At 33.3% G+C, this 14835-nt stretch overlaps 1 protein-coding gene across 1 annotated transcript in view; it reads right to left on the bottom strand.

Moving 5' to 3' along the window:
* Positions 1–6222: 6222 nt before the first annotated feature.
* LOC126967185 (disks large homolog 4-like) overlaps positions 6223–14835 on the bottom strand; it is a 71061-nt gene continuing 62448 nt past the window's right edge. The window contains exons 10-11 of the mRNA XM_050811662.1: positions 13328–13512; positions 6223–7621 (exon numbers count right to left, since the gene is read on the bottom strand). Coding sequence (XP_050667619.1) covers positions 7618–7621; positions 13328–13512 — 189 coding nt within the window. The 3' untranslated portion in view covers positions 6223–7617. The remainder of the gene's footprint in view (positions 7622–13327; positions 13513–14835) is intronic.

A 14835-nucleotide genomic window follows, 5' to 3' on the forward strand; every position in this document is an offset into this window, starting at 1 on the left:
TAAAGTTTACGAAGTAGATACAGAAGCAAATAATATGGAGCTATTCAATCGCTGTGTCATTACAAAACTTCGGTTCAAACCAAAGTTAGAAGACAGAAGTAAGACGAGACTTGTCTCTATGTAACTCTTATGTGATGTAGCAGAGACATGTTGTGTCCCATAATTATTTAGTTTCAGTAAAGTTTAGAGAACATTACATGAGTTGGCTTTTGATAGTAATTCATCGTGAAAATTATTTCTCTATGGTCAGTATAATGGCTTGACAACAGCATGCACTTTTATTATTTTACTAGCTGACCCGACAGACGCTTTTCTGTCAATAGAAAATAAATTATGTAAGTACTCGGGAATGATATAGTCTAAAGTCATCATACCAAAGTTAATGAGTAAAAAATTAACAAAAACGTATTTCTGAATGATTTTATTATTTTGTAATTAAATATGATAAGGATTGATATCGTATTTGTGCTACTACATACCAAAAAAGAAGGGGATTTACTGTCAGTAAATTTTGCCAAAACCATCTGTCTACAGCAAATACCACCTCCGAGGCAATAAATGGCGCTAAACCTCATAATGACAACTATGACAAATACTATCTTTGGCTAATTTCATCTGCAGTCGCCCTGAAAACGAGATCTGGAAAGGTCTTGAAACGTCGGGGTAACTAAAATGAAATATAAATAAAACTTTTACGCAAATATCGAATGTAAGAACCATTACAATTACACACGTTTTAATCCTTTAAAAGTGTTTTATTTAAATGTATTGGTGTCCCCGTTGAAATTACTGCTTGAGTGTGCCATTGTTGTAAGTATATACAGACCCCCCGATGCATTATATGAGTTATTTGAGAGTGTATTGGAGGAGGTTCTATCAAAATTATCAGAATCTAAGAAATATATTATGATTTGTGGTGACTTTAATATTAACTTATTAGAAAAATCCACCACAAGTATTAGATTCAAATCTTTGTTTAAATCATATAATTTATCAAATATTTTCTTAGAACCTACTAGAGTAACCAGCACCTCTAAAAGCTATATTGATAATATTTTTACTAATTATAAACCTATTTCTCAATCAATAATTAGTAAACTGAGCTCAGACCACTTTGGTCAATTGGCCTCTTTTAATATTGAAGGGAACAAATGTACTTCAACTAAAAAGTTTATGTTTGTTCCGGTAAACAATAGGCTAATGGAGAAATATAGAGGCAATGTTTTGGAAAAACTCTCAAACTTGTATTTGAATTATAGCAATACTCCAAATGAGATGTATGGTAAGTTATTTAAAATAATTAAAACAGAGTTTGCTTCTATATTTACTTCAAAGACAGTCAACTCGGGTGGTCTCTTGTCATTTAACAACTGGGCAACAGCTGGTATTCATAGGAGCAGACAACGGTTATATGAACGGTTATATATAATGAGAGATCATCATGTAATCATGATGCATCTTTCATGTGAAAAATTATTCAAAATTATTTAAGAAAGTATGTACTATTGCTAAGTCAAATGCATATTATAGAAATAATTAAAAATGCTTCAAATAAAATAAAAATGACTTGGAAAGTTATTAACTGGGAATCTGGAAGAGCGACTGCAAGTTTGAATATAATCTAATAATAAACAATACAAAAATCCACTCTGAGCAGGAAGTAGCTTCTGCTTTTGAGAAATTTTTTTCTGACATTCCAGTTTCCATCTCAAGCACCCTTATCTCCTCCACCAGTGTTGCCGAGTCACTTCTTTTGGAAAATGTTAAGAAATGTAAACAACAATTGAAATTCAGTGTTGTTAGCCCAGAAGAAATAATTAAAACTTTCAGATCCTTAGAAATGAAAAAAACTGCTGATATATGGGGCATATCTGTAAAAATAATAAGTTCTGTTATTGACGTCATAGCACCATATCTAGCACTAGTTTTTAATAGCTGTATTGAACATGGCGTGTTTCCTGACCTTCTGAAGTATAGTAAAATCGAGACTTACTTCTGACCCGAATAACTATCGCCCTGTTTCGGTGTTGCCGACCCTTAGTAAAATTTTTGAAAAAATTATTTTAAGCCAAATGCTTACTCACTTTAACACTTATAAGTTACTTCATATAAAACAATTTGGCTTTACTAGGGGACGCTCGACTACGGATGCAGGTGTTGAACTCATCAGGAATATTTTTGAGGCCTGGGAGGAATCACAGAATGCACTTGGTATCTTCTGTGATTTATCTAAGGCTTTTGATTGTGTTCAACATTCAACGCTGGTCAGGAAGCAATGCCACTATGGTATTAGAGGATCTGCACTCGATCTTCTGATCTCATATTTAAATAATAGGATTCAGAGGGTCGAGGTGAATGGCAGGAGATCTCCTGGGACTCCTCTCGGTACGGGGGTACCACAAGGGTCTTGGACCCTTCCTCTTCCTAATTTATATAAATGATCTACACCTAACCTTGTAGAAAAAAAACACAAGGTGGTATTGTTTGCGGATGACACTTCACTTATATTCAAAGTGAAACGAAGCCAAGTTTTATATGACGAAGTAAACAATGCTCTATCTGACATCGTGTACCGGTTTAGCGCTAATAACTTATTGTTAAATAGTCATAAAACCAAATATATTAAATTCACCGCGCCAAATGTCAAAAATGTAGATGCGAATATTTTATTAAATGGAGAGGTGGTAAAACCAGTGGAATCTGCTGTATTTCTTGGCATTACTTTGATTCCAAATTGCAGTGGGGCCCCCATATTGAGGGATTGGCGAATAGGCTTAGTTCTACAGCATATGCGGTTAAGAAAATCAGACGGTTAACTGACATAGATACGGCGAGATTAGTATACTTTAGTTAGTTTCATAGTATTATGTCCTATGGTATATTGTTATGGGGCAGTGCGGCCGATATTAATACTATCTTTGTGCTGCAGAAGAGGGCTATTCGCGCGATTTATAACCTAGGTCCTAAAGAATCATTAAGAGAAAAATTTAAAGAAATTAACATTTTGACTGTTGCTTCTCAATACATTTTTGATAATGTTTTGTATGTTCATAAGCACATTGAGGAATTTTCTAGAAACTGTGACATTCATAATGTTAACACGAGGAACAAACATAAACTTGTTATGCCTACTACTCGGTTGGGTCGAGTTAGTAAGTCTTTTGTTGGGCGATGTATATGCTTCTACAATATGATCCCAGAAAATGTACAAAACAAATGTGTTACGAAATTTAAAAGAATTGTTAAAAAACGTTTGTGTGGGAAAGGTTATTATAGCATAAACGATTTTCTTAATGACACCACGGACTGGTATTAAAGCGAACACCCTCAGGCTCTTTAATTATTAATGTTTATTGTACGATATTACATTGTAATCCACATTTTATATAAAAAAAAGCCCGCTGAGTTTCTTGCGCCCATTCTTCTCAGGTCTGAGGCAGTCTCTTTTGAATGGGTGGTAGATTTTGACGTTCAATAAGTGATTATAAATCCTATTTTGAATAAAAATATTTCAATTTGGAATTTGAATTTGAATACTTCTATAAATAAATATCTCATATAAGTCCATATGACTTTACTATCCTTAATCAATTCCGTAATAGGTAAATTAAAAATGTAAAATAAAAAAATCCAAAAAGTACCGGTTTCACATACGTGGCTAAAAAGTAAAACCTTTATTTTTTTTAATTTGCTATAAATTTTTCAGTTAATCACTATTATTTATGCTCCGGGGTCAAATCACTATCGCTTCACGAATTTCTCGTGTAAACAAAAAGTGAAAATCTTAGACCATTTATGCGTCTAGATAGACTATTTTCATTGAAATTAATAAAATACAAAATACTTACTGGTGATATATGATCCCAGTGTTTTTTATTTCTTGTAGTATTATTTTAGAACATTTTACTACGCAATCCAGCATTTGTGTTTCTACTTTCTCTGCATTATTATCAAAGTTTAACAGAACATGTGGCACGTCAACGTCACACCTTGTCCAAGACCGCCTATAGTACGCCCATTTGGGTGTAGTATTATTATTATTAGTACAGCAGAGAACAATTCTAAATTTAAGGCAAGCTGATTGAATGATCAAATCAAATCAAATCAAAATCAGTTTATTCATGTAGGTCTCGGAAATGACACTTATGAATGTCAAAAAAAAAATCTTATTGAATCTACCGCTACTTCGTAAAGGGTTGAGCTAATGAGAAGAAATAGCAAGAAACTCATTGCCAATCTTTTATATCAGGATTTACATTTACATCGATTTACAAATAATTTCAATTACAATATAATATGTAAAATGATGCAACAAGCACACTCAAACGCCAAATAGCCAATGTCTTACACGAGTAAGTCAAAAAGTAAATGTAAATTAATACAAAAGTTATTGAGTACAGTAGCTGCATCATCCACATACACCATAAATAAATAAATAAAGGTATTCTGTGAGCATTTTATAAGCGATTATAAATAAATAAATATGTATATATCCATTTTTTGTTTCTGACAAAATATTAAATGGACTCAAAAGTCACACAAAAACGGGATAAAACGTGGCCATTTTGATATGTAGGTCATCTTTCATAAAGTTATTATAAAGTCAAGATCAAAAGCAATCCCGAACCTGTCCGTTGAGTCAGGTTACATAATAACGTCTCACTTAATTATCTCGAGAGCAACCCTTGATTAGCCCCTGCTTTAAATTTACTTTGTGAGTTATTATATATTTCGCATAAGTATTTAATATCTTATAGAATACTAGTCAACCGCCCCGACGTTGTTTGGGCTAAATTTTATAGTTAACTAGCTGACCCAACAGACCCTGTTCTGCTGATAGAAAATGATAAGGATTAATATCGTATTTGTGCAAACGGCTTTTACATTACTGCTTTATAATTGTTAACTTTGAAAATATTAAAATGGATATATCATATGTTAGCTTTAAGAGATAGACATATTATAGCCATCGCGGACTTTTCTGCAGACCTATATAAGATACATAATTCCATCATACATTATTTTGTTATATCTCGAAGGGTTTAGACAGCGCTTTCGCTTAAATTATGCTGTAACCCGAGCCCGTTGCGTCATGCGGTGACCTTGGCATCGCTTGACACGTTAAAGCTCCCAGACGGCTTATTTTTTCAGACAACTCAGGCGAATTTCGTTAATACACAAATAAAATTTGAAAAACAAAATATTTCTAACGATGTGGGATTTGAATCCCTTATTGTGTGTTGTGTATTAATCCTAGAAGTGAGGGTTATCACTTTAGAAGCATATCATATTGTTTAAATTTCGTTAATATGTAAAAAAGTGGTTGCGGCGGAACGAATTAATTAATAATAATTATAATTCGAAGAAGCTGGGCGTCATAAATAGAGCACGGCAATACTTCAAGCTGGTCCACATTCTAGCGCTCTACAAAGCGCAGGTCCGGCCACACATGAAGTATTGTTGTCATATCTGGTCTAGCGCATCCCTGTATCAGCTCGATCCATTTGATCGCATGCAACGCAGAGCAGCTCGAATTGTCGAGGGCTCAGTGCTCTGTGAACGGCTGGATCACTTGGCGTTGCGTAGAGACGTCGCTTCATTGTGTGTTTTTTACCGCATTTCTCTCGGGGTGTGTTCCGAAGAGCTGTTTAACCTGATTCATGCCGCCGAATTCCACCTTCGCATGACACGCCACAAGTAAGGATATCATCCCCACCATCTGGATGTGTGGCGTACTCCACTGGGGATCTTTCTTCCACGTAATACAAAGCTTTGGAATGAGCTTCCTTGCGCGGTGTTTCCGGGACGATACGACATGGGTACCTTCAAAAAAAGCGCGTACATCTTCCTTTAAGGCCGGCAACGCTCGTGTGATTCCACTGCTGTTGCTAGAGAATATGGGTGGTGGTTATCACATAACACCAGGTGACCCGTACGCTTGTCCTCCTATTCCATAAAAAAAAACAATATTAAAGTTCCGCGATGATAAAACATTACAATCACGTATTTTGAATTAGAGTTTTACACGATTTTGAATTTATTGGATGTTTTTGTGTTCAGTCTGTAGAACACACTCATAAAACACTAGTTTTAAATAAAGACACATATTGTTAATGTCCAAAACATTTATTTTTAAATACTTAACATTTACACGGTACGTAATATCTAGAGACATTATAATAATATCACAGTTTGGAAACTTTATAAAATTTATTTACAAGTAGATACAAATATTATTATTATTAGTAATAGACACATAATTTAATTACATTTAAACAAACTCCTTAATAAAAGGGATCTTAAACAATCAAATATGACCTAGTTTTACAATATGTATCTAACGAATATCTGAAACATTAAATCATTACATATTTATTAAGCCTTTCTAATTTTCACGACATTTAAAAATATAAATTTGGAAAAACCACAGAACAGGTAAAAGACATTGGAATGGCCATCACGCGTATTTTGTATGGGAACCACTGTCGCCACTCAATATTATACTACACGCCCTAGACACGCCCTAGTCAAAAAAACACAAGCATTCGCACAAATTCGTAACCAATATCGCAGCCCTGTAATTGGTCAACACACTGATAATTGGCCAACACACGCCTACTTTTGACAGCTCACGCCTATGAAGTTTTGTTTTTTTTTCTAGTTTAACTATCATACCGATAATGTTATACTTCATGGATGGGTAGATAAGTATATATGATGTGCCACGCATAACAAACAACCCGACTTAAATCTCTTTAAATTGTTCTGTGGGAAAAACTATGTTTAATAAGTATTTCAGATCGATATAATATATGTCATGGCCCCTTTTGGGTATAGGCCTCCTCCGGTATGCCGGAGTAGGTATGCTGGTAGTCCGGTATTCGTATTTTTTCTTAATTAAAAAACAAAACCAACTCAAATCATAACTATTCAACCAATAATAGTCGTGAATGAATTGATCCAAAATTTGTACATCTTGCATAAATTAATATATTTAATATTCCATTATTTAATTACATTAAAATTTATGTACAATTCGGGATTAAATAACTGGAACTGGTACAGGGGTTGGACTAACACAATTGAATTTTACCAGTGGTTCTTTTGCACAGGATACCGGCTAGATTATGGGTACCACAACGGTGCCTATTTCTGCCGTGAAGCATTACTGTGTTTCAGTCTGAAAGGCGTCGTAGCTGGTGAAATTACTGGGCAAATGAGACTAAACATCTTATATCTCAAGGTGACGAGCACAATTGTGAGCGGCACATAATTATGTGCCGCTCAGAATTTTTGGGTTTTTCAATAATCCTGATCGGCACTGCATTGTAATGGGCAGGGCGTATCAATTTACATCAGCTGAACGCCCTGCTCGTCTCGTCCCTTATTTTCATAAAAAAATATTATTTTACCAGAAATTTATTTTGATTAAAATTTTTAACAAATCAGTTTACAAAATAACTTCGTAGATACACCATGATGTTTGTTAAAAATGATTTGTTTTTAATAAACATCTTTTTAGTCATTCGTCATAAAGTAAAAGAACATTGTTTTAATTCAACTTTTAAAATCTAGATTCTTCCACTAGCTATTCAGTTCTTACGGCACTGCTCACTGCTACCTGCAAAATGAAAGATCATAAAATAATTCTAATAACTATAATATATTTAGAATTAATTTGTGTAATTAATCCCAGAAGTGAAGGTTATCACTTTAAAAATAACAATATGTTAAGCTTTGAAAGAGCGACATCTCAAGTCTCTTGAGCAGGTTATCAACTGTAAAGTAGATCTTCTAGATGAAGCCACAACCTGAGAGTTTAACAAAGATATATCAAGATTTGTGAACTTTACGTGACTCGAACGGTTGGCTTAGTGGAAGAGCGCTCGCACGGAAGGCGAGGGGTCAGGGGTTCGAGTATCGCATCGTTCATTAATTTTGATTTAAATTTAATTTGTGTAATTAATCCCAGAAGTGAGGGTTATCACTATAAAAAAATACGAATTGTGTTCGTAAGCAGAAGAATAATTATATAATTCAGTTAGTAAGATATTTAACTTCTTAAAATGTTTACTGACGATTGTAAGCCACTTATTTATAATATTAGTTTTTAGGCTTCCAACTTTGACCTTTAATAATTTTAGACTATGGCCAGACTAAGTATATAGTCTATGGTTATCTCGAAATCAACTAAAACAATTAAAAAATCCATAAAGGCATATAACATGGATAAATAAAAAAAAACTGATAAAAATAAATTTTGGTAATATTCAGAGGTAGGTTAATCCGTAAGCCAAAAGTTGTTGTAACCGATATAAAAATATTGTAGGCTAATTGTACCAATATAAAGAATTTATTCTAAAATCAATTTGGCAATCACGTTATCAAATGAAAGCCTTAATAATAGACTTTGTAGTGATGATTCATAATTTTGAATGTAATAACTTATATCTGCAGATTAATTAAATTTGATACCATTATAGAGGGTGTCAGAATATTGCTGCCTCCAAATTAATGGATTGCCAGGGGTAAAGTAGAAAGTGGTAATCATATTAAGGGTATTGACCCTGATATTGACAGTTCGGTGTTTCCTCTGCTCGTATTGAAAAATGTTTTTTTAAAGTTCCTTGCTATATACAACCATATGTTGTCATGTCTATCTATTCAAAACGTTGAACTGGTTGAAATAAAGGAATATTTAAAGCCATAAGCTTTGTTTTTTAACGCAATAAAATTGTAAATGGGGTCCTTTATCGTATTTTACGGAAATTCTTCTTAAAATAAATAAATAATATACTACACTTTATTTCGTGCGGGTAATATATAGCCTGAGTCTAATAGTTTGCTATTCATAACATGCCTGTACTAAACAATTTGTTATTGTGAGCGCTCTTCCACTGAGTCAACTATTCGAGTGACGTCACGTTCATAAATATTGATATGTCTGTTCGAATCTCAGGTTGTGGCTTCATCTTCAGGAACTACTTTACAGTTGATAACCTGCTCAACCCCAATATTTGCATATTAGGAAATTAAATTTGAGATGTCGCTCTTTCAAATCTGAACAATGTGTTATTTTTTTAAAGTGATAACCCTCACTTCTCAGATTAATTACGCAAATTTAATTTGGAAACAAAATTTATGAACGATGGCGGGACTCGAACCCGCGACATCTCGCGTTCCGTGCGAGCGCTATTCCACTTAACCAACCGTTCGAGTGACGTTAAGTTCATACATGTTCTGGCTTCATCTACAGGATCTACTTTACAGTTGATAACCTGCTCAACCCCAATACTTGCATATTAAGAAATTGATTTGAAATGTCGCTGTGTCACAAATAAACAATTTGCCCGTACAACTGTATCTCATTTTAAATTACGACAGTTCACAAAAGTGTTAGTTATTTTAGTCACATAGTCAATATGCATACTTATTCATGAACTCGGCGCTAGTAAAACCAGACTTTCTGACCGCCATGAATAAACAGTATGCTAATAAGGCTCCTAGGGTTTACTGCCTTTATTTAGAGGTTAGCGCCACTTTGTGCAATGTAATACATTGCTCTGCATCTGCCCAGTCTTCTCTAGCTTAAATTTAATTTAATGGTGCTTTTTAATTTTGTTTCGCAAGTATGCCATTTCTTGTTTAAGTAGAAATAGCAATATAAATACAAAATCTGCCTAGTTTCTACAAATATGTTATTTATATTATATTAAATTGTTAAATTAATTATCCCTTCTTGCTAGTCTTGCTTTTTTTTAACTGGCAATAATACGTACTCACAAGCGGGACCAGTGGGATCATAGGTAAGTCAACAGCGCCTATTTCTGCCGCGAATCAGTAATGTGTAAACATTACTGTGTTTCGGTCTGAAGGGCGCCGTAGCTAGTGAAATTACTGGGCAAATGAGACTTAACATCTTGCCTCTAAGTGACGAGCGCAATTGTGGTGTTGCTCATAATTTTTGGGTTTTTCAAGAATCCTGAACGGCACTGCATTGTAATGGGTAGCGCGTATCAATTACCATCAGCTGATTGTCCTGCTCGTCACGTCCCTTATTTTCATAAAGAAAAAAAGCTTTATATAAAACTCTACAGAATCTATCCCGATTATTTCATAATTACATTATTTTAAAAGAATTGTTAAAAAATGTTTGTGTGGTAAAGGTTACTATAACATAAATGACTTTCTTAATGATACCACAGATTGGGAATGGAGTGATCGCCCTCAGGCTATTAAGAAATAAGTTTAATTGTATAATATTACTTTGTAAACATATTCATTCGATGAAAAAAAAGGCCGCTGAGTTTGTTGCGCCCATTCTTCTCAGGTCTGAGGCTACTACCACCCATTCCAAAATGAATATTTTGGAATGGGTGATAGTTTTTGACTTACAATAAGTGATGTCACATCCTATTTAGAATAAAAATATTTGAATTTGAATTTGAATATAATAAATACATACCAAAACTAAATAAACAATTAAAATAAATAAGAAACTTAGAAGTCTTGACAAAATATCGTAGATATATGAATGAAATATTGACTCATTTGTAGCAATTTGAAGATTTTGTTTTAAGTGTTGGATTCAAAAACAAATCAACAAACAAACAAATTTCAAGATCGGCAAAATATATTATTGCTCTTTCATTTGCTTCGTTTGCAACTAGACATTATATTAATGAACTATTCTTGTTTTGTTTCAACGATAAACAATATTTACTGTTATACTGTGCAAGCTGTTAACCTATGGAATACTATTCCCATTGAAATCAGAAGGGCTCAAACTCTCAAATCTTTCAAAATAATGCTCCTTTTTTATTTCAATAAGGGACGAGACGAGCAGGACGTTCAGCTGATGGTAATTGATATGCCCATTACAATGCAGTACCGCTCAGGATTCTTGAAAAGCCCCAAAATTCTGACCAGCTCTACAATTGCGGTAGTCACCTTGAGACATAAGATGTTAAGTCTCATTTGCCCAGTAATTTCACTAGCTACGGCGCCCTTCCGACCGAAACACAGTAAAGTTTACAGATTACTGCTTTACGGCAGAAATAGGCGCCGTTGTGGTATCCATAATCTAGCCGACATCCGGTGCAAAGGACCCACTGGTGTTACATTAGTTCCACATTATTTCTTTCCCTGGTATTATTTACCGTATGTATATGTTTAAATTATATGTATATCGATAGCACCACCTACTGTTATTTTATCAACTAAAATTTAAAAATAAATTATAATTTAATAAAATTTAAAATATTTCAGTACAGGTCGCCTGGAAGAAATCGCTCTTAAGCGATAAGACCGCCTATTGCTATGCATAACAATGTATTCTCGATTTTGTTATATTTTTTTTTGTGCTTTGCAATGAAGATGTATTTCATTTCATTATTTATATTTCATTATTTTGTAGTATTACACATACATTAATTTACACTGTCGTTATAAATTTATAATTTTTAAGAGTTTCTTGCACCCGTTCTTATCAGGTCTGAGGCAGTCTATTTTGAATGGGTGGTAGTTAATGAGCCTTTGTCCACTAAGATCCATTGATGGATCTTTTTCCACTTTTATGTCCACTTTGATCCATTAATCAAGACTGTTGTACATAGTGGATTTTTAAGCACAAATGAGTGTCAAAAAATCCATTGCACATGTAAGGGTGGTGATATACAAAACTCAAATTAACTATATTACTTCAATCTATCAAAACCTTGCACCATTAGAAGAAAATGTAGCAAATTGCTTTTTTCCGATTCTAGCGTTCTTATTGGTGATAATAGCAACAGAAATACAAATTTTACTAAACGGTTTTAAGCGGTGATTTCACATATAATAAGAATACGGGCTGGATATACCATGCAGTATTATAGCGTTAAAAATTCTAGAAGACGTACAGCTCAAATCAAATTTATGCCTTTATTCACCACTATTAAACCGAAATTAGAAATATAAACACGTGTTCAATAAGTGATTTGGAAACCTATTTTAAATAAAAATATTTGAATAGGAAAAATAAAACTCACTGTGATGTAAATGTTGATGCAGTTTGGTGAAAAGAAAGAAACAAATAAAGTTGATTATAAAATAACAAACACTTATAAACAAAACCAATTGTTTTCCTTCAAAATCCTCGTTTATTTCCAAAATATAACTGTTTTTCAACTTTTGTCGAAAGAAAGGTCTGTGTAAAATAAAATAAAGCTACAAATAAAATAAATTGGCATTTATTATATACATTGTTTCAATAGCTTTCAGATGATTTCACTGAAATCACCGTAACTATAAGCATTCTTGTGCCACATGTAAAATAATACGCATAGATAACCGTCGCGCGCGAGTAATGGCCGTTCCCAATATTCAGTCTATCTCTTACTTGAGATAAAAATCGTCAGTATCGTTGACTTTTCTGTCCCAATAAACTTATGGACGGTAACTCACATTATCCGTATTCCGTACACGCTGTCAGTCAATGGGACGACGCGGACGTATAGCTTACCAACGATAGATGGAAATTTCAATTCACGCGTTCCAATATAAGGCGATAAGAATGACTTATCGGGTATATTGGGACCGCTTCAGATTATTGACAGCTAATTACTGACAATAGAAGGTAGTAACTTATCTCTATCTGTAGATAGTTTATTGGGAACGGCCGTAAGTCATTCGGTAATTGGGCGAATTTTACCAATCAGAGAGCGGATAACATAACACGTTAAAAATCAGCGAATGTTGAGTTTAGACTTTCCTGAATGATCGATAACGTTTCAGTTTTTCCGGTGTTTTTAATTTTAACTCAATAAATTACTGAATAGAAGAGAGATAAGAAATGGTGTATTTTCTGAATAAACGTATTCAAATTCAAATATTTTAATCCGAAATCACTTCTTGAACGTCAAAAACTATCATTTTAAAAATCCCATTCAAAAATAGATCTGACTCGGACTGAGAAGTGTTGGTGCAAGAAACTCAGGGGGCTTTTTTTAAATAAAAGTATGTATTACAATGTAATATCGTAAAATAAACATTTATAATTAAAGAGCCTGTGGGTGAGCGCTTCATTCTCAGTCTGTGCCTTGTGGTATCATTAAGAAAATCATTAATGTTAGAATTACCTTTCCCACACAAACGTTTTTTAACAATTCTTTTAACATTTGTTTTACCTGTACCTTATTATTTATGTGATGGGAATAGGTGATCACCTACTGTAACCAAGTAACATAATTAACTGTCGTTGACTGACATACAAAATATATGCAGATAGGCATATAATTTTCTATCTGTAATAATTATACTGTTGCTACAAATAGTGCTTTTCCATTACCTTGTTATATTATCCCTTGAGTAACACGTTTGCACGTCTGGATGTTGAGGTAACTCGTGTGCTGGAAAACGCGTTGGAGTGTGCGGAGATAGAGCTGCTGCATTAATAGCTCTTATTCTCGCTCGAAGTTTCTCATACTGCTCCGGTTGGTACTGCGCTGCTATCGTTACCGCATTGCCGGAGTACTGGCGTTAAATAATAAAAAAATTATAGGCTTATTTAAATTATTTGCTTTGGTAAGTAAGTAAGTAAGATCTTTATGTGTTGACAAGGGTAATATATTATAGATGATTTAAACATATTTTTAGGTCTTCAAGTTGTACCAGTTATTGAGTATACAATTATTATACATAAAGAAAATTTATTCATAAGGACTATCGCAAAACAAAATTGATTACATCATTAAATAAAATTAAGTTAAATTAATTGCATCATGAAGTTAAAAATAAGAGTTCTCACATCATTATTAAGATAAATTATTTCTAAATGTCATAATTAAATTAAAAAGTGTGTTCAAAATATATTACATACTCGTTATTTGTCAATATTACTTCAAAGCCTCAATGTCATTTTCTTTTAAAAATTAACTTATATTATAATAGCATTTATGCGCTAAATATATTTTAAGTTTATGTTTGGTAAAACTTACTTGTAGCATTAAAATGATGCTTTTTATATTGATAAGGACGTTTCGTGAGTTCTAGTATGGGCATAACGACGATATTATTTGGACGAACACAAAACGTTTGGAGACACTAATCTTACATCAGATAACAATATGAAGTGATAAGAACGTTAGGTTAGGTAAGGTTAGTATCTGCTACATAGCTAGCAGATACAATCTGTAAATTGGTTACCAAAAGACCAGTCTTTTCTTTTTCTTAAGGCTTCAAGAAGTCTTCAATATCTTTAGAATATATATAAATACAGTGCCCTGATTGTTTAAAGTGAATTCCTTGACTAATGAACGGATTTTAATGGAGATTACTTCATGGAGTGCAGTTTAGTCTAACTTGAGAGATAAGATTCGAAGATTTCGATTTGGGACCCATAACAAATTTTTATTTTCAATATTTGTTTTGTATGGAAATATTTCTCTATGAGTGACTTTGACGCACGGTTTGACAGTTCTGCTGTGAAACAATTTCATTATAACAACTGGGAGCATATTTTACGAAATAGTTCTTGATGATGAAGAAATACTATTGACAAATTCATAAAAAAACAGTATTTTATTTATTATGTACAGAACAACGTCTGTCGTGTCAGCTAGTATTTTTATATATTCAAAGATTCAACGCCTAACACAAAAAGGGCAAAATTTTCGTTTAATAAAATCTGCTTATGAAACGAGATACCTTTTGACAAGCTAAGCTTAGACAATTGACGAGACCCTCCAATTTCATTGTTATGATGTCCATAAATAGTTATGTATTCGTTGTGTATTCTATTACCTCCAGTCCATAGATAACAATAACAGCAGAAGTTACTTCCTGCTCAGTGGATTT

Source organism: Leptidea sinapis, chromosome 12 (genome assembly GCF_905404315.1).
Source record: "Leptidea sinapis chromosome 12, ilLepSina1.1, whole genome shotgun sequence".
NCBI classification, from domain to species: Eukaryota; Metazoa; Arthropoda; class Insecta; order Lepidoptera; family Pieridae; genus Leptidea; species Leptidea sinapis.